Source organism: Microtus oregoni, unplaced genomic scaffold, assembly GCF_018167655.1.
Source record: "Microtus oregoni isolate MIOR12 unplaced genomic scaffold, Mior012 000062F_ref0000492, whole genome shotgun sequence".
NCBI lineage: Eukaryota > Metazoa > Chordata > Mammalia > Rodentia > Cricetidae > Microtus > Microtus oregoni.
Genome location: NW_024543872.1, coordinates 11124880 through 11146660, shown reverse-complemented (window position 1 = coordinate 11146660; position 21781 = coordinate 11124880). Strand labels below are relative to the sequence as shown.

Here is a 21781-nt window from a genome sequence, read left to right as displayed (position 1 = left end):
TTCCATGGTTACATTAGAGGTGGAGTGATGCAATAATAGTGGTTTTATTGTACCTTGTCAGCACAGAGGTTTGATAGTTCATTTTAGAAACTTTTTGAAAGATGCATTAACTCATTAATGGAAAAACATTAACACACAGCTTGTGCATTGGGAGTCTCTGAATCTCCTACCTCAAAGCCCTGCCCTTGCTATTTCCACCAGCACAGGATTCTTACTCAAGTCTTCTCAACCGCACCCCTTTCTGCACTGAAATAATGCCCAAATCCTGTCTAGTTAGCAGCTTGATTTGGTCACGTTTCATGACCAGTATTGAGCAAGTCTAGCGGCTTAAAAAAATAATAAAAGTTTGTGCTTGCTGAGTTAAATATCACTATTGATATTAGAATTAGAATACTTATACAAGCTCTAGCTGTAAATTTCTCTCCAAAATTCTTTCTCCTTTGCAATCTTTGCCTAGAAGTTTAAAATTCCCAGAAATACAGGAGCCAGTTACAGGACAGCTTGTGCTGTTGCACCGAGAAACCCTGTCTGAAAAAAAAAAAAAAAAAACTAAAAAATTACAAAAAGCAATGTGAAAGTCCTTATCCAAACTAACTAAAGAAAAAAAAATAATTAATAAAATTCCCAGAAAGTGGTCATGGATATGTTTCTTCTTTTAAAAAAAATGGTATTGTAGAAGAGGACACTTCTGCCTTGCTCTTGGCCCTGAGAACTCTTTGGGTAGGTCTAAAACATCAAGTAGTACAAGGAAGATTATCAAAAGAAACACATGTAAGTTTTATTAAAATTCCATGTACATAGGGACAAGATAAGTCTGAAGAAATGACAAAAGCATGGTGCTCTATACTTTTAAACCAAAAGATATGTTTTTGAAGGAATGATAAGACAAATGGGTAGGTAGACTCAGGCAGTAACTCTTAAGGATATGAGTAGGAGGAGTGTGCATGTTTGAGTGTGTGTGCGTGTGTGTGCATGCGAGTGTGCACGCACACACGTATCGCCATGAGGGTTACTCCAGTGAGTATCCATATGTGTTCCTCACAACTCCCCTTACCATTCGACTTTCTTACTTTGATAGAGGGTGACACCTTTCCCTTGGCCCTTAAATTTTGGTTGCTTGCTGCATGTAGAAAGAAATAGGCCAGATAATCTGTTCAGTAGTTATCATGCTGTTGTGGGGTATTTGTACACAGGTATATTTCTGTGATTGCTATAATAAAAAGCTGACCAGCTAATAGCTAGGTAGGAGATACAGGCAGGTCTTCCAAAAGAAAGAGGAAGTAGGAAGAAGAATTTAAGTGCATGAGAGAGATGCCAAAGGACACAGAGGGGAAACAGGAGGTGCAAGATGGAAGAGGGGTAAAAAGCCATGGGGTAAAACATAGATTAATATAATGGGTTAATTTAAGTTCTAAGAGCTAATGGGACAAGACTAAGCTCTAGGTCAAACTTTCATAATTAATAAACCTCCACGCTGTCTTCTGTGAGCTGGAAGCCCAAAGAAAAATCTGTTACATCATGCCTTAGGTAATTTCAGCAGGAAATAATCAATATATGAATTTGGCATATTTTGAGTTTGTATGATCTTAACTCCTGAACTATTCGCATGGAAGGTTCGCCTTCATGCAATGGGGGAGTCTGAGGTTAGCATAAAGAAAGGGGACATCATGTGCCAAAGTCTTTCCCTTCCAAACTAAAAGGGACAAATGGGAAAGAGATGGCAGAGTGAGTATAGGATGGCAGCTATTCATTACAACTACCCTTAAATAATTATTCATGCTATTAGGTAATGTCAGCACTTGGGAGGTGGGGGCAGGAGGATCAGATATCAGGATTCTCCTCACCTACACACAAGATCAAGATTAGCTGGACTACATGAGTACTACATGGACTACTAAGTCTGTCCTAAAATTCCAAAACAAATTGACTAAGTAACCAACTCTCAGAATCAGACCTACTATTAAACCAAATGAGAGAGAAATTAAATTTTTGCGATATGTGAAAAACAAAATGAACAAGGTCTCATTTCTTTATTGATCCGAATCAGCAGGAACTGTAAAATGAACTTCTAGTTTGTAAACAGTAAAGAAATATCAGGCAGAGCTGATTATCTGTAGTTATAATAGCCTGAATAAAACACCATCCCCTGAAACAATACAACAGAGGAAAACCATGGAGGAGTTAGTTTATAAAATGAAAGAACCCTTTGTCAACCAGAGAATTCTCTGTTGGACTCTGTGTGCTGACAAAATTCACACTCAACCTGGCACTAAAATTTTCATTTTAAATACCCCCAGTATTTTAAATTAAGGTGATTCCCATTGAAGTTTTACCTTTTCTTCAAAAAGCTTGCAGTCAAACAAGCAGAAGATGAAAATATAGTACTGATTTCTCTGTAAATATAATAAAAAAAGGCAAAGTCACAACTGGACAGAGTGTCCAATCTTCTGATATTGTGAGGTAACATTTTCATATACCTGGTTCTCAACCTGTGGATCATGACCATCGGAATTATTCAGATATTTCCATTATGATTCATAACAATAGCAACATTACAATTATGCTGTTGCAAAGAAAATAATTTTATGGTTATGAGTCACTACATTATGAGGAACTGTATTAAAGGGTTGCAGCATTAGGAAAGCGGAGAAATACCGCCATATACACATGTGCTGTGTGGTACTTATAGCCAGCCTAGGATTCGTGTGGCCTGGGCACTGCAGGCTAGATACTCTTAAAGCCTGCTTTATGTTATGTCTGAATAAAAAATAGAGCTCCACATTCATTATTAATATGCAGTTATGAATATATTACTTGTGGTGATTTCTACCTAGTCTCACTAAAATGCTCCATAGTTAATTTTCTAGGCATTTAAATAAAATCCACCATGCTGAAGGCCTAAATTCTGAAATGCTAGTGATTCAGCTATGAAAACCTGAAAACAATGCAGCTTATTGTTAAGATTCATTCCTACATCTGCCTTCCTTAGAAAGATATGTGGTGTATACATTCTCTCTGTAGTTCTGGTATACTAAATAAAAGACTAATTGCTATGCACATCAATGGCTGATCCAACCAAGAAGTAGAAAAAGAGAATCACACCCAAAATAAAAATCCTACCATGACAAAGTCAAACCTTCTTTCTTACAGCTAAGACAACATGATCAACATTTGAGAAACATGGGAGTGGCTATAGGTCATCAAGCTGGGTCACCTTTCGGCTTCTTTACGCTCTTTATTTTTTCTTGCTGCTATCCACTTCTGTATCAGTGACTGGTTGATTCGATTAATTTCTGGCAGAATTTTCATGGAAACACTTGTAGACCTAGGATCCTTCAAGGAAGAAAATAAAGGCAAAAATGACCAGGAAAACACCACATGTATTGAGTAACAATCAATAAAGCACCTGGCACACACGAATCCTGCCTTCTTGGGCAGATGTTTGGTCACTTGCGCTTTGACGTCAGGATGGTCCAAACATTTGGCTTCCTAACTTGGGCCATTTCACTTGCTCTGCATTTTAAAAAGTGTAATAACACAAGAAACATTGAAAACAGAGACTGAAATGGGTGCTTATGGATCAAAATTCATCTTACCATTATTCACATGGCCACAAGATGAAAATAACACATGCCAATCAGTAGGTGAATGCAATTTCAATAAGATAAATATATAATATGCAATAAAATTATTTAGCATTGAAAAAAATGATATACTAATATAAGATGGATATATCCTAAAATATGCTAAGTTCAATAAATCAAATCAAAACAGAAGACATTATGTGATTCCACATGTGAAAAGGATGTCCATATACCAACTTTGCAGAAAAAGCAGTGAGGAATTATTATTTAATAGATATCAGGTGTCTGTTTGGGGTGATTAAAAGGGTTGAGAGGTAGTGACAATAGTTGATTAGGCAATGTGTTTTAAATGGTAACCAGTACCACATATACACATCTTATATGTAATTTCAGATAGGGCCTCACTATATAGCCCAGACTAGCCTGAAACTTAAAGTCCTCCTACTCAGCCTCCCGAATACTGGGTACTTGGTGTGAATATTAAAGAATAAAAATTAAAGTGGTTGGACACAGGGGCACATGCCTATCATCTCTGCACTTGGAAGGCTGTTGTAAGAGGATCCTAGTGCCAGCTCAGACTAGATACATCGTGGGAGCTTGTACGAAAAGATGAAGAGCGGGGAGCGGCATTAGTGTTCTGCTGTAAAGTATACCTCCGGTTCTACTGAACTGGTCAGGAATGGCAACATTCTATATCATTTTGCTTTCCAAGAATCAAATAAAATCCTCTTGAACAATATGTGTAACCACTATGCTTCAAGTCCTCCTCCCCGTACTGGTGATGGGGTCTGAGCCAAGACCTTGTTCACATAAGCGGAGGTGCCACTGAGCCACACCTCCACACCCAACCTGTGCTCCTTGATCTAAATCCTGGTGACTTTGTAGTTAATCAAAAGCAGGATTTATTTTCTCTTACAGCCAAGGATCTCAGGACAATGTGGCACCCCCTACTGGCACTTATGTGTCATTTATTTTCTTCAAAGTCGTTAGCTTCTCTGTAGACCTGACAAGGGACTGTGCCCTCTGCCCCTCCTTTCTTGGAAACTTCATCGGTCCCTGTTGCTTGTGTGTGTGCCACTGCTCCTCTCGCCATGCTTCCTGTCCTCACTCTCGACATCTTCAAAGTTGAGGAGTGTGCCATCTATCTTTTACTCCAGTATCTCAGCTCCCAATCTCGCCTCCACTCCTTCCTCTCCTCATTTTAGCTAGTCAAGACCTGGATAAGCTTTCTAAAGCGAAGTGATTGACACCTGGGGATAGAGAATTCTTTGTTGTGAGGTCTCCTACACTAGTAGGATATTTAATATTTACTGTTCCTAGCCCTTATCCACTGGATACCAGCAGCAGTCATCGTCAGGGTACCAACCTAAAATGTCTGCAGAGTCCTCCAAATGATTGTTAGGATGCTTAATCGCACTTACTTGAAAGGCCCCACTTTACTTCCAGGGCATCAGTTGGACTATCATTAAGAATTGCTCCATTTTAAGCAACCATTTGCAGCAGTCTTTCTGCCCATCACAAAACATTTTCTTGATTCATTTCTTTAAGACGAAGCCCCGAGTCCAGGATTTTCCAAGCCCTCTGTGATCATCATCGTGCATTTCAGCTCGCTTAGCTCCCAGACTTCACTACACTAACCCCCCTCCCCCAGCTCCTTTATGTCTCCCTTATCGTACTGTGAAATTACAGATGTTCAAGTCTGGATTACTCCAAAGTCAATTTCCAAAAGGCGAATGCCACTAAAGGCAGCTTCACAGCGTGCTGACCAACCACAATCACTGGTCCATCTTCCTTCGCCTTTTCTCACATAACCTGCTTCTCTCGTGCTCACATCCACCTTGGTCATCAAGCAAAAATGACCACCAGCTCACCCCATTCCCAGTCACAGTGGACTGGATTTCTGCTCTGGCATCTCAGTTCCGTGCTTATCATAGTTGTCGTCAACTTGACATAAAGCTTAGGGATTCTCAACTGAATTGACTCTATCAGATTGCCTGTAGGTTTTTTTTTTAATCTCTAGACCATTTCCTTGATTAATAATTGATATGAGTAAGGTAAGCCTTAAACAGGTAAGCCCCAAACAGGTAAGCCTAGGATGTATAAAAATGGTAGTAGAACAAGCCAGTAAGCAGTGTTCCTCCATGGTCTCTACTTCAGTTCCTGTCTTCAAGTTCCTGCCATCATTTCTTCCCCTGGCTTCCCTTCTTGGACTGTAAGCTGTAAGCCAATTCAACCCTTTCATTTCCTATTTGCTTTTGGTCACAGGGTTTATCCCAGTGACAGAAAAACAAACTGATTCTGCTCTGGACTTGGTTTTCTTCCTACTGGGACATTCTTCTGCCACTCCTTCAGAGAATCGTGAGGAACCCTCCCGTGATCTTCTAATTTATCTTTCTGTCAAAACATCTCAGTTGTCACCAGACTTCCTCTCCTCCTCTTTCTCTGACCACACCCCAGGCAAATTTCTTGCTCTCTGTTAAAACAATACAATCTTCCTTTCTTTCCCTTCCCTTCCCTCCCTCCTCTTCCCTTCCCTCCCTCCTCTTCCCTTCCCTCCCTCCTCTTCCCTTCCCTCCCTCCTCTTCCCTTCCCTTCTGTGACCCTCTGACTTGACTGTTGTGCACCATAGTTTCCCTGGATAAGCCACTTCCTAGACCCCGTGCCAGGAACTTTGCTTTCATGTCTCCTTTCCTCCTCCTCTGCATTCTAAACACCCACAGCCTGATTTTGTGCTTCATTCTCCCCTCTGTTCCAGGCATCTCCCCTGCCCCATCATTCCTCTCTTCTTTTGTCCTAAATCTTACCCCCACTGCCTCCATCCATTGCCTACCATCCCTACTTTGGGGTCAAATCCAGGTCTTTTGCGTGCTAGACGCGTATTCTCCCATGGAGCTACATCCCCAGACCTCTGTTCATTATTTGAGTCAAAGTCTTGTTAAGTTGCCCACTCTTCTAACGTTCAAAACCATTCGATGTGAGAAATCTGAAAACATAAAAAATATACCGTCTCAAACCCTAGCCTGAAATTAAGGGAAAGGTGTGCATAGCTCACGGGAGAGTGTTTGCCTAACATATACAAAGCTCTGGGTTTGGCTTCCCAGCACCAGAAAAAGAAATAACTCCTGAAATCTAGAGGAAAAAATAAGTTTAAAAAGAAATAACACCTACTGATACCCGATGAGTTATAGCAAAGTTGGCATATGCTCCAGCAAAAATGTCTTTGACTTGAATATTCACGAGGTCTAAAAAGGTAAAAAAAAAAATGTTCAGAGTTTTACCTGGAAAAAAATTAATGTATACATAACTAAGTCAAATTATTCATTTGTCGGAAATTTATACTCTCCTAATTTTTTATTACAAATAGCATAAAAATTTAATTTTGACCAAATCAAATGTTACTTACTCACTCAATAAACATTTTTGTTTCTAGGCATTTTCACAATGAGTTGGGGTTAACATGCTTGGGCATTTGCTTAAACATATCAAAGGATGTTGTTAAGATTATTAAGTAGCCAACTTGACGTCTTCTTTTGTATTGGTTAAGTCTTTAGAAATGATCACCCATTACTCCGGGGGGGCGGAGTGGAAGTTTAAAATTAAAGAACTAAGAACCATAAGCATAGTTAAGTGGGATCTTGTGGAAGAAGGCTGAACGGCATGACTTCTCTAGTTAACCAGCCGTGCTAGTGGGAGCACTCGTACCTTTTGCAGAGAGCAGGCAGGTGACACCAGGGTTCTCTGCTTGGGCCTCCTGGTGGGTTGGGTTGCTTGGGAGACTTGGTCCACGGCCTACAGATACCACCTGACAAGTGGTGTAGACATATGCAAGGGTGTGATAGCTGCGACATAAAGTACAAATACAATGATAAGATATTCCAGAGAACCGAACACTCCTGAGTTCAAGGAAAAACAAAACGATAGATTTACCTTCACCACGCAGCCAGCGCTAGTGTTGCAACAAACTAGGTGACGTCACTACAGGTGCCATTAACTTACTAGTAGTATTAGCGATGTTCCTATCACATGGCTTTTTGTTTTTATTCGAAATCGAGTCTCATGTAGACCAGGCTTTGCTACTATCTCTCCATGGCACACAGGATAATCTTCACTTTCTGATCCTTCTGCCTTTATCTCCCTAGTGCTGGGCTTAGAGGCATAGCTCACCACCTCCACACCTGGTACCACTGCCACGTCTAGTACATGTGGTTGTGGGGAATCTACTCCAGGGCTCAGTGAGTGCTAATAAAGGGGGTAAATTCTTCCACTCTCACAACTGAATTCAGGTTTCAAAGGTCTGAGAGCTGCAAGGGACCATTTATCCACAGCATCCTTGCATTCAGAGATGAGGGAAAGAGCACAGACAAGGCCTTACTCAGTGCAACAATATCTCAAAGACGAATCCAGCAGCCCCCTTCTGAGTCAGGTCTGGACTTGCCCAAGCTTGTGCAAGTATGTCCAAAAATGGTAAACCTAAACCTCAGCCAATTAAAAGTATACTAGAGTAACTGCTGCTTGCTTAACCAATTATGTATGAGATGACTACTGTCCCTGAAACTCCCCTAACTGCATAAGAGGACCTGTGTGCCTTTCTTCATGGTTGCCATTCTGTACAAGAGGCCTATTCCACATACACTGGCTGTTTCTGCAGAATAAACACACTCTCTGCTCTTGCATACTATTTGAGTCTGGGGTCTTTCTTCACCATTTTCTTGGACCCTTACTCTACCGGCAAAGACTCTACCAGCTTAGCTACATACCATGTATTTAAGAACTTATTCTTAATTTTTAAAATTTAGCATGTAAACTGGGTGGTGATGGTGCACACCTTTAATCCCAGCACTTGGGAGGCAAAGGCAGGCAGATCCCTATGAGTTCAAGGCCAGCCTGGTCTACAAGAGCTAGTTCCAGGACAGACTTCAAAGCTACAGAGAAAGCCTGTCTCGAGACCCACGTTGGAGCACTGGACTGAGTTCCCAAGGTCCAAGTGAGAAGCAGAGGGACGGAAAACATGAACAAGAAAGTTGGGACCGCGAGGGGTGCATCCACCCACTGAGACGGTGGGACTGATCTGGTGGGAGCTCGCCAGGGCCAGCTGGACTGGAATTGATGGAGCATGTGATCAAGCTGGACTCTCTGAATGTGGCTGACAATGAGGACCGACTGAGAAGCCAAGGACAATGGCACTGGGTTTTGATTCTACTGCATGGACTGGTTTTGTGAGAGACTAGTCTGTTTGGATGCTCGCCTTCCTGGACCTGGATGGATGCGGGAGGACCTTGGACTTCCCACAGGGCAGGAAACCCTGTCTGTTCTTGGGACTGGAGAGGGAGGGAGAGAGGGGAGGGGGAAGGAATAGAGGAGGTGGAAATAAATAAATAAAATTTAAAAAAAAGAAAGCCTGTCTCAACAAACAAACAAAAAACACAGCATGTAAAATATTAGGCTACATCATGATGCTCTCAGATGTTTTCTTTCATTGCTTCTCTTTGCCAGGTGTGCTCACATCTCTCTGTGTCCCTCCTCCCTTGCCCTCCCACCCCTGTAGCATCCTTTCTGACCTCACGTCCCAAGCGCTCCATTGCTCTCCTTTCACAATATGTCTTTTTTCCCTTTTTTTTTTTTGGTCCCCTTTATAGTTTCATGACATATCACGCTTTCACCCACATGTATGCATACAGACAAACAGTAAAAGCTAAGATTTGCCTGAGAGAGCACATGCGCTTGTCTGTGTCTAAGTCACCCCCCCTTAATATAGTAATTTCCAGATCTATTCACTTTCCTAAAAATTTCACACTCCGTTTTTCCTGATAGCTGAAGAAAATTCTATTGTATATTTGTATCACATTTCCATTACCAATCGTCTATCAAGGGATGTCTAGGCTCATACAATTTCCTTGCGTTTGTAAATAGTATGTAAGTATTCATGGGAAGATATGGATTCCTCTGGGTGTGTGCCCAAGAGTACCACAGCTGGGTCCAATGGTAGTTCTGCTTTTTAAGTGTTTGAGGAATCTCCATGCTGATTTCCATGGTGACTGCACCAGTTTAAACTCCCACCAGCACTAGATTATTCTTTTCCATCCTCACCAAGATTCCTTGTGCTTTTGTCCTTGGTAACAGCCACTCTGTCACGGGTGAGGTGGAATCTCAAAGGCTAAAGATGGTACACATGTTTACAGATCATTTGTGCTGCCTACGGAGAGAACCATGTGCTCATTCCATGGCCCGTTTCTTAGCAGTTTGAGTTTTTTTTTTCCCTATGTTCTAGATCCTAGCCCTTTGTCTGAAGCAGCTGGCAAGAATTTTTTTTCATTCTGTTGGCTGTCTTTTCACTCTGCCGGTAGACTCCTTGCTTCCAAATGCCATGCAATTCAACTTGTTAATTCTTGGAGCTGCTTCTGTTCTATTGGAGTCGTGCTCAGAGAGTTCTACCATGCCTGAGTCGTGAAGGATTTTCCTCTTGTCTCCCTCTAGCACTTCCAGGGGTTCAGGTTTCAAATGAAGGTCTGTAATCCACTTGAGTTAATGTTTTGCTGTCTCCTGTATCTGTGCATGGATGGTGTGCAAGCATGTAGGTATGCATGCCCACATGAGTGTGGGCAAGTGTACGTGTGTGTTTGTGGGAGCTGTAGGCTGATGTCAGGAATCTCCCTCCATCACATTTATTCCTTATCCATTAAGATGGGGATCTACTATGAGGCCCGGCAAAGATTGCTGAGATGACTAGTCTCTAGGGGGTACCTCGTCTTCGCCTGCCAGGGCTGGAATGACAGGTGGACTGCCATACCCGCCCCTGGCCTTTACGTGGGTTCTGGGGATATGATTTCTGTCCTCATGCTTGTGCAGAGAGCACTTCAGTCCCTGGGCTACTTTCCAGACTAACTTTGAATTAACTTTTGGGCAGGGTGAGAGGAATAAATCTAATTTCATTTTTAGTCAGGTGGATAGTCACTTTTACTGGAACCACTTTTTCAGTACGCTGTTGTTGTTTTTTTTCCAGTAAAGGGGTAGGAAGCTGTATCTGTGTAACTTTATCTCTAAGTCTCATATTCTATTCCATGTGTTCTAAATTCAAGCATTTTTTAATGTACTGGGATAGATACAGAAATACTCAAATTGCCCTCATAATTAGGCTATCTAAAACCGTGAATATCTTCAAATAGTCACCATGTTCTGCATGCATAAGATTAATTTGTTTTATCAATTTAAGCAGGCAAACACTACCACCTTTGCTATTTAACTCTCACCTATCATCTACTCATAGTAAGGTGGTATATATATACTAAATTTCTAATGCTTATTTGTTACAAAATTATTAGCATAAATGGAAATTTTAAATTAAAATATATTTAAAAGAAGCAATTTAAAAAACAATGCCGGTTGGCAGTGGCGCACACCTTTAATCCCAGCACTCAGGAGGCAGAGGCGAGTTTAAAGCCAACTTGGTCCAGGACAGGCTTCAAAAGCTACAGAGAAACCCTGTCTTGAAAAACATAAATAAATAGATAAATGTGTAGCCACATGTTTTGGGTTTCTCCCTTCCATCCTTCCTTCCTCCCTCTCTTCCTTTCTTTTTTCTTTCTTTTTTGATATTTTGAGACAGTGTTTCTGTGTGTAACAGCCTTAGCTGTCCTGGAGCTGACTCTGTAATCAAGCGGGCCTTGAAGCCACTGTCTCCCGAGTGCTGGGATTAAAGGTGTGTGCCAACGTTGTCCAGCTTGTTTTTGTTTTCTAAGCTTAATACTTTCTGTGAAAACACTTTTAAAAAGCTTAATACCTTCCACACTCTATCATCGAAACAGGGCCACCAAGTCCTTCCACGAGTTGTGGGCCTCGTCTCTCACTTTGGGGACTGTGCTGAAGCTGCCCAGAGCTATTGTCTCCAAATGTAAATACTTTCCCATCCTGTTTAAAAATAAGGAATCAGATTAATTTCATATTTTAAAATATAACTATCACAAGATGAAAGCAATATGTGAAATTGATTTGTATATTTTATAAGTTGATTTATAAACTTCTATAAATTTATTCCAAAATTATCTATATTCATTTAAAAATTTCCAGAAACTCATTCCAAAATTATCCATCTTATTATTCCAAAAGTTATTTAAATATTTATCTATGAAATTTCCTTTAAAATTATGCACAAAACGTTAAAAATATATTATACATTTAAAATTGCTAAGAGAGAGGCTAGAAAGATGGCTTAGCACTTAGGAGCATGTACTGCAGAGGACAGAGATTGATTCCTAGCCCCATGTCAGACAGCTCACCACCTTCTGGAACTCTAGCTCCAGAGAATCTGAATCCTCTTGCCCTTTCACTCATTTACACACACACACAGACACACACAAACACACACACAGACACACACACAGACACACACACAGAGATACACACAGACACACACACAGACACACACAGACACACACACAGACACACACACAGACACACAGAGACACACACTTCTAGATTTCTCTTGTCAACTAAGATTAATATAATTCAAACAATTGAAGTCATGGTTTTAAAACAAGTAATAAAAATAATAAAATAATTTGGTGGACTAGGAACATAGCTAAGTGGTAGAGCACTTATCTTAATTCCTATGGTCCTCATTTTATCTATTGAAATCATAGTTGTTAGTAGTAATAATACTATTTAAAAATCATTTGGCATATAAACTTTCTTTCTGGCATTGAAAATCAGCTCCAAAAAGTCAAGGATTCTACCACTGATACACTACCTGGTCCTGCAGAATGCAGTCTTTAAACAAGCATTTAAGTTATAGAAATCATTTTCAAGCCTGTTCTTTATGATGGTGAGACCTCTCTGTCCCATTAGAATACACTGGACAGCCGGGGTAAGAGGCAGATAAAAACACTAACCAAACTGGCTTGTCGTATCAAGCAAGGAATGTGATGAAGTGTGTTCTTGTCTGTTGAGTGGATTATTGAAAATGATACAATAAATTTTCCTGTGCACCTGCACTGACAGTGACAAATGGCCTAAAATGGCTTCTACATTTGCTTCTACTACAGTATCTTGAGAAAGTTCCTGATTTATGTTCAGTTTTCCTCTCTAGACATTTGCCCATTAAGTAGGTATGTTTTGATATTGAAATCCATCTTGTGTCATATTTGAACATTTGTGTTTTAAATTTATGTATTTAAAATCCTAATTTCCAGGAACTGGAGAGAATGACTCAGCAGTTAGGAACACTTGTGTCCCAGCAGAAGACATAAGGTCTGTTCCCAGCACCCACAAAGAGTCTAACAACTGTCTATAACGTCGGTGCCACAGACTCTGGCCCCCCTTCTGGCCTCCATGAACACTGTGTGTGCGTGTGATGCTCAGACATACAGGCAGACAAAACATCCATACCCACAAAATAAATCTTTAAAACAAAACCTAAATTCTATTATAGTGCTATTAGGAGGTGGACTGGGGCCTTTGGTAGATGATGCAGCCATGAGGGTAAATCCTTCATTGATGGAATTAATTATTCTCTTTATAAAAGAAGACTCAAGAGAGGATAACTCTGACCCCTTCCACCGCATGAGAACACATCAACTGACTCCTAGGAATCAGAAGGGTACCCATCATCATATGTAAGTAAGTCTGCTGGCGCCTTGATCTTGGCCTCCCTGGCTTCCAGAGCTCTGAGAAGTGTTTATCCCAATTGGCAGGGCTTTGTTACAGTAACCTGTACAGACTCAGATCGCTTGTTTTTCACATTAGACAGGACACATATCATTTTACCATTTCTCCAACATCTAAACAGGAGAAGCACGTTTGAATTACCTGGGTAAGCACTGCAGTGTGCTCATAACCACAGCTGATATAAACCACACCCAAACTCTTCAGGGCACCAATTGAATTAGGCTTGTAGATTTTCACTGCTGAAAGAAAGCAGACTTTCTAGAATATAAGAGAAAGACTCAGAGACCAGCATGGGTTACAAAGTGAGACTCTGGGGTGTGTGTGTGTCTGTGTGTGTGTGTGTGTGTGTGGTATGGTAGCTCAGAATTTTTTATAATTCTATAACTTTTGTAGTATCCACATCTCTGTCTTATAGCTCAACAGGATTTTAAAAGTGAAAAATTCAGAAGTATTAAAACATGATTTGAGGGGGAAAACCTGCACTTTAATACTTATTTCTGGAAACCCTTAACTTTCTAGAAAATATCAAGCAATTAACTTCAAACATACCAAGGTTCCCAATATGTTTTCGTAATTTATATTCATTTCTGATATATAGTAGGTGTCAGAACATATGTTAGTGACACAAAGAATACAAGAACTTATCTTAAGAGAGTTAGAAGGGATGCAAGTGATCTCCAAAGTACTGGCATATAGTAGGTGCTGATATAGATTGGCCAGATTCAAAGAGATAATGGAGGAGAATGGAGTTCTTTGAGAAGACTTCTTAATGAATTGGATTTTAAAGCGACGGGTGCTCAGAGACTTTTTTTTTCTTAACACAGGAACTAGTCATTTCCTGTAATACGACCAGTGATTCCCAAGCCCAGAATGGCTGAAGCCTGACTGTCACTCACAGACATTCTGACCTAATGAGCATGGAGCTCAACCTGGGCATCAAGAGCTTTAAAGGTAGACAAATGGTTTCCATCCCAAGCCCAGAGCTTTGCAAACATAAGTGACCTGGCAAAGGAACAATAAGGAAATCAGTTAATTAAAAATGCTAATCAGTTGACCATAAAGTAGCGAGATTAGCCTGGATGATCCAGGTGGGTCAATGGTATTCCTTTAACTGAGAGAAGGAATGCAAAAGAGCCAGGGTCACAATGGCATGACTTAGACGTAATCTGCCACCGTAGACTTTGAAGCCACAGGGAATATCCTATTCATGTTAGAGTTCTACTGAAGCTAGGAAAGACAACAGAGTGGATTCTCACCCAGAACCTTCAGGGAGCAAGACAATCCTGCTGCCTGAGACCAGGTAACAGACTACTGAGTACATAAAAAGTGCATTGTTTTGTATAGCTAAAAGTTCTGTGGTGTTATTCCAAAAGCAATAGGACACTGATACAGTTTCCCAGGCGATGCTAACGTGGCAGGGTTTGGAAACCACTGTGATGTGCCATTGAACATGCTAATCTTTCAGCTACAGAGGAAGAACTATTTCCTTACCTTTGGCTTTTTCCCCACTGAGCGCCAGCTGCCCAACACTGTTGCTTCCCCAGCCAAATGAAGTCCCCGTGAGAGACAGAGCAAAGCTGTGATTGCCACCTGCAGCCACCTGAGCCAGTGGGATTCCCTCCAGGGACATCACCCTTTGGGGCCTGTCTTGGGAACTGCAGTTCTTCCCCAGGCCCAGCTGACCATGACTGTTACTTCCCCATGAAAACACTTGGCCATCTACAAAAATAAAGAACATTTAAGAATTGCACACCAATTACCAAAATAGTAAAAAATTATCACCTTAGTTCCACACTTCTTTTCCCATTTTATTGAAGTATGATTGACAAAAGAAACATATATATTTGAAATGTTGAAGTAATATTCTAATATCCATATACACTCTAATAAATGCCACAATTGGTGATTAAATTGCCTCACACAGGGCTTTTGTTGGTGGGGTTTTTTTGCAAATTAGGCTTGCAGGGCTGGAGCTGTATAGATCTAGAGCATGCTCAGACTAAGCAAGTAAATAAGCAAACAGGAAAGTGGAAGAAAACAAAACCCTGCGTTCTTCGTCAAGGTCATGGATATAAAGCATTATTGTTATGGCAGGTACATTACAGAGCAACAGGTTTCCAGACCGTGTTTATCTACACGTGAACACTTCTCCTTCCTCGCAACCACCATTCTACGCTGTTTCTAGGAGTCCAGCTTTCTTTGATTTCACATGTAAGTGAGGTAGGTAGTAGTTGTCTTTTTATGTTTGGCTTAAGTTTCTGCTATAATATCATTCAAGTTCACCCATGATGTTGCAAAGGGACAAGGATAAAGAAGGAAACAAGACTAAGATTATCTGATGAGAGGCAAGGCGTGGATGTCATCAGGTTTGTATTATTCAGGAGCCCCTTCAAAACAATGTCCATTCTTTTCCTTTGCAAAGACAAATACTTGGAGTTGCCCTTGACTTGTGTTTCCTATAGCATTCAAACTAGAATCCTAACTGTCACCTCCCTGCTGCCAAGTCGATGAAGAATACAACCATTTCTCATCTCTCAATTATAACCATTTTAGCCAAGTCACCATGGGAAATTATAGTATCCTCAAACTACTATTTCACCCACCCACCCACTCCACCCCCCCCCCACACACACACACCCATCCCAACAATCTTTTCTACCAAGGGGTGGGGGTGGGGGGGGTCAAAGTGAGCCTGTAACAATTTAATTCCAGTTCCCAAATCACGTCACCCTGCAGCTGCCTTTCAGGGATCCTGGCACCCAACCCCACCCCCAGCCACTCTTCTCTTTGGGACTGGCCCTATAACAGGCTCCTTTCCACTAAGGACCTTCTGCTGGTCCATGTGATAAGGAGACACGGGTAACCTTTCTGCATGCTTTGGCATGACCCTTCCTAACTCTGGTCACCCCGTGTGGACTGGGATAGATCCATTCTCCAGTCCAAGCCGAGTACACACATGCCATACTAGAGTCCAATCTCACAGCATGCCTTGTCCACGTCAGAAACATAGCCAACCAAAGAAGTCCGCATGCCCTTGTCTTCTTGTAGAAACAACATGAAAGATGAAGACAGTATATACACCCCAAGATACACCCGTCCTGTAAAAGATTCTTCAATGAGAATTACTCAGATGGGCAATGAGGTACAGAACCTAAAAAGAACAACATAAACTTTATTGAAGAATCAAGGAGTTTTTAAAGAAGGACACAGTTTAGTGAACATGGAGAACAAATGCCTGTCTCGTATTCAAGAAAAGACAAACGTGAGAGAAATGATGAAGCCAATATGAATTTGAGATACAAATCTAATAAAAAGTTAGAAATATTGAGAGGCACTTAAGCGAAAATGGAGATGGGATTAAAAAGAAAACACCAAAACACTTTCAAAGCTCAATAACCCAGGTAGGAAACTCAGAGGAAAGGCTCACAAGTAGAACTATCAAGCAAAAGATGTAATATCAAAACCAAAAATAAAAAATTAGACAACAAAATAAAAGAATGTGAAAACTATTTTAAAAGATGGGAAGGGAACAGGCATTAATTGTGAGAAAGCATGAAAAGACCAAATCTTGGCACTAAGGCATGCATAGAGACAGATTCCAGGTGAGTGCCATAACCAGAACTTAGCGTGATCACAGAAGGATACAGTCCCAAACTAAAGAAAGTCCTACCCAGAAAGACACAAGAAACACACAGAATACCAAATAGACAAGACCACAGAAGAAATTCCTCAGAGCATGCAACAGTTAAAACATTAAAATGTACAGAAGGAAGGATATTGAAAGTTGCAAGAGAAAAAAATAAATAAAAGAAAACCCATCATAATAATATCTTATTTCTCAATGAAAAGTCTGAAAACAAGAAGAGCTTGGAGCAATGTATCCAAGTTCTAAAAGACCACAAAAACAAAACTATATATCTGTACCCACTGAATTTATTAGCCATATATGAGATATAAAGAAAAAAGTTTCTGTGATACAAACATGCTAACAGAATTCATACATACAAAAGCAGACCTGAAAAGAATATTGGAAGAAATGCTTCAGAATGAAGACTGGAATAAACATAGCTAAGAGACTGCAGAAAGAAAAAAATGAAGATATAATTACTAAAACACAAACTAAGAATAAGAACACAGACAACAACAACAAAAAAAAACAAGACTGCAATCAACACACACCTTTAAACAATAACTGTAAGTATTAATGGACTTGACTGTCAAATTAAAAGACAGAGGCTGAATTTAAAAAAACAAAATCCAGGGGCTGGAGAGATGGCTCAGAGGTTAAGAGCATTGCCTGCTCTTCCAAAGGTCCTGAATTCAATTCCCAGCAACGACATGGTGGCTCACAACCATCTGTAATGGGGTCTGGTGCCCTCTTCTGGCCTGCAGGCATACACACAGACAGAATATTGTATACATAACAAATAAATAAATATTTTTTAAAAAATCCATATTTCTGTTAATTACAAGAAAACAATTGTAGTTTTAAGGAAAGAAACTACTCTAAAGTAAAAACATAGAAAAAATATTCCCAACAAATGGAACCAGAAAGCAAGCACGCATTGCCGGATTCCTAATATTTGACAAAATAGACTTCAAACTAGAATGAATCAAAGAGATAGTTAAAACTCAAATAAATTAGAATTCTTCTATTCATTGTAATCAAGGGACCAGTTAACCAATAAAACAGAATCCTAAACATCTAGGCACCAAACTCTAGTGCTCACAACTTCATAGCAACTATAGGATCAGAATTAAAGACACAGATTAACACCAACTTAATAATAGCAGATGATGTTACCACCCCACTTTCTCTAAGTATAGCGAGGTTTAGAGGCTATCTAGAGAAGAAAACATATACAAAGAAATATCAGGGAACATTGAAGAAGAGAGACAGATATACTGTAAGTGTCAGATGACAGAAAATCTACTCAGAGAGTATATCTTCTAGATAAGACAGAGAAACTGCAATATGACTGTTGTATAAGGCTTGACCAATGATATCAACTGACAAGCCACAATCAAAGGGAGAAATCTCTTAGAGGCCTTGCCCTAGAAGAAGAACTACAGGCAATAATGACTGCTGAGAGAATGAAAACCAGTCTTCACCAGGCATGAGTCCCAAAAGTATTTGTCCAATGTCAAGTGCTCAGCTCTGGAATCATATACACACAAGCAACTCTAAATCAAATCAGCATGACATATATATATATATATATATATATATATATATATATGTATGTATGTAGGTGTGTACCAATAAGAATTAAAGATTAAGAAACCATGAGTTCGAGAGAGGGAGGAGAAGGGGGAAATAATGATTATATTTAATTAAATAAAATTATAAATGTAACATAATTATTATAATAATATATAGTTTACAGATATATATATGTGTGCATATCTCCAGGACTTAGAAATATCTCTGTGTAGGAGCTCTTGCTTAGCACGTCTTGCAGTTCAATTCTGGTTTTTCGAGATAGGGTTTCTCTGTAGCTTTGGACCCTGTCCTGGAACTTGCTCTGTAGACCAGGCTGGCCTCAAACTCACAGAGATCCACCTGTCTCTGCCTCCCGAGTGCTTGGATTAAAGGTGTGAGCCACCACGGCCCAGCTTTAGTTTCATTTCTTTTCTGTGAATTATTGCACATAAAAATACTAACAATAACTGGGTGTCTTTTATGTTAATCATTTTTCATTTACTTTGAAGCCACCATGACACTCCTCACAAGATAACGTAGATTTTCTCCTCACCATGCCCCATCAAGAAATCTGAGCTGAGGATGAGGATGGTGAGGTATGAGAGAGATCAGTGGGAAAATACACGGTCCTGAATCTGACATCCCAACTTTTCTTCTATCTAAAGGTTCAGTTTACTGATGAGGATAAGACATTGGGCATAAAGGCAGTGTTAAAGTTGGCCATTCATGTGAAAGGGAGATCCCAGATTGCGGTGAGACACACACTACTTTGAATAAGAACAGTGACATTTGAAAAAAAAATAAATACCACCATATCTGATGAAGCCTACAGTTAAAATGTTCTAAATGCAGCTAGATGCCCATGACTTTAATCCCAGTACTGGGGAGGCATAGGCAAGCGAACTTTGTGAGTTCAAAGCCAGCCTGGTTTACAGACTGAATTTCAGGATAGAGCTACACAGAGAATCCCTGTCTCAAAAAAAAAAAGAAAAAGAAAAGAAAGAAAGAAAGAAAGAAAGAAGTTCTAAATGCATTCAAATGAAACTTGGTGGATCTAGTGGATTAAAAACCCATGGTTATAATTTATATTTAAAATATTTTTCTAGTGACATTCAGAGGCTCCCAAAGTATTCTTTACCTTCCGATAATGCCAAGGTGTGGTAGTGTCCACAGGAAACTTGGATTATTTTTATGCCATCTGGAAATTTTATTTTCCTATAATGAAAAAAAGTCACAAAAGTCTGTTAAACCTTGTTTAGGAAGAATTAGCAAAGAAATTACAGACATTTAAAAGTATTCTAGATAATGCATCAGATCTTAGAGAATAATTTTATCCTCTTGTGCTCCGTTATCTCAAAGAGCCACGCTGCTTTTTTCCTTCCTTCTTTTTGTGATTTTTAACTACTGAGGGGAAGGGTTTCCTCCCAGCCTCTAAGAACTCCAGATCATCTCTGTCCCCTGGTGAAAACAGGGGAGCATTTGGGGTTCCCCCACCTATTTTGCACCTTTTAGATCTCTTCATTAGGCCAGACGGACTATTCTTTCCCACACTGAGCCTGCTAATGCCACTCCCGCCGTTATAATTTCCCTGGACAGTGAAAGAGACAGCAGCAATCTTATGCATCTAACCATATTCTTTGATCATGCATCACTGTGACAAGACATTGACTACCTAGGAGGACCTGCTGTCTACTCCTTCCTAATCGAATTTCTTCATTTCAAAGTACAGCACGCAGCCCAAGCCACATTCCATCAGTTGGTTTGTTTGGTTTGGTTTGGTGTAGTTTGGGTGTTTGGAGTCTTTAAGAAGAGGAGGGTAAGAAATGGTCTCACATAGATCTAGCTGGTTTCTGACTCCCTAAGCCACTGAGGAGGACCTTGAACTCCTGTCTCTATCTCTGTAAAGGTCTATGTATCCTAGAGCTTCACTGGAAGAGTATGACATGTTCCATTAGGCTTTTTCATCATAATTTCATTCATTGAATATTTGGGAAACACATAGGATGTGGCTTAATGTGAGAGGCTCTGTTCTACTCAGATGCAAGGGAATCAAGTGAGATTTCTTTCTGAAATCTTGGTTTCATGATAGTTTGTACTTAAATAGTTGTTTTTGATTTTTGTTTACTGTAGGAGTCCAAGTGCTTCCCCGTATGTATATTATAAGAAATGAAATTAGGACTCAAGAATCACATATCATTTCATTCTGATTTTCTCCTTCATGAGCTCTAATTAAACAATGGGCTCTGCAAATGATTTTCTGACCACTTCTCTTACCCTTGAGGCTAGGGATACCTTAGGCAAGGTCATCTTTGTGTCCTGGTGTTTGAGTACCTATCATGCAAAATTATTGGGGAAAGGAGTGAATTAAAATACTTACTTAGGCATTAAGTTTATTTCCTTACATACTTCAATCCCCAGCTGCCCTTGCGAACCTGCTCCCCATGCAAAGACCCTTCCTTTGTGGCAGACAGCTATGGAGTGCTCCTTCCCACAGCTCACGAAGTCAACATGTAGAGTAGCCAATGCCTGGATTGGTTCTTTGGAAACAAAAATGAAGAGAAAACTCCCATAACGTTATAAGCTTCTAGAGTTTAAGACAGTAATTGCTTTCAAAACGCAAGACTTTACTCTTTGACTCCTTCAATGTCTGTTAAACCAAAGTCTAGAGACCTTACTAAACACCCGGAGGAAACAACCCAATATGCTCATAGTACATATGGGGAAACACAGCGGTGTTATTCTGACTGCCTGGACACAACTTGGCTGGCAAGGCTTATCACCTTGAGTTCCTACATAAGCAAACTGAAACCCAGCTGTTAATGACGTCACAGCCCAGGGAAATGAAACTGAAACACGCCCAGCTAACCTCTACACAGAGAACAGAAGCTGTCCAGTAACCAGGCTCTGACCACTTTAACCAAGAGAATTATTTTGTCTTGCTCCCTTAAGCTCTGTATAAGTTTGTGGAAAATTCTGTCTGGAATCTGCTCACTCCCCTCAGGGTGGCCTGAGCCCTTAGACTCTAGTGCTGGTCTCTTCATGAGTAACAAATACTACAATTAATGCTTTAGGCTATTAATGTACATAGGTTACCTTTTTATTTCATTCTGCTTTTTCTGTTTGGTTCTTTTTTGCAATACTAGGGTGGGACCCTAGGGCCTCATTCATGTCTGGCAAGTGCTCTATCACTATTTCTTGATGGTCCCACACAGTAAGTCCCAGGCTCCTTTCTTTTGTTAAATAGAGTACACAAGTTCCTGAATCTAAGCACCTCTTTGGGTTTTATTTTCTTTCTGTGAATTCCCATGCAGACAAATTACTCTCTAGGTAAAAG

General features: G+C 40.2%; 1 protein-coding gene across 1 annotated transcript in view; it reads right to left on the bottom strand.

Annotated features, from left to right (window-relative positions):
- LOC121439746 (E3 ISG15--protein ligase Herc6-like) overlaps nucleotides 1–21781 on the bottom strand; it is a 53890-nt gene that overhangs the window by 30759 nt on the left and 1350 nt on the right. The window contains exons 2-10 of the mRNA XM_041640363.1: nucleotides 20825–20984; nucleotides 19586–19662; nucleotides 14736–14963; nucleotides 13386–13480; nucleotides 11362–11489; nucleotides 7287–7423; nucleotides 6753–6826; nucleotides 3215–3333; nucleotides 2334–2393 (exon numbers count right to left, since the gene is read on the bottom strand). Of these exons, the coding sequence (XP_041496297.1) occupies nucleotides 2334–2393; nucleotides 3215–3333; nucleotides 6753–6826; nucleotides 7287–7423; nucleotides 11362–11489; nucleotides 13386–13480; nucleotides 14736–14963; nucleotides 19586–19662; nucleotides 20825–20984 (1078 nt within the window). The remainder of the gene's footprint in view (nucleotides 1–2333; nucleotides 2394–3214; nucleotides 3334–6752; nucleotides 6827–7286; nucleotides 7424–11361; nucleotides 11490–13385; nucleotides 13481–14735; nucleotides 14964–19585; nucleotides 19663–20824; nucleotides 20985–21781) is intronic.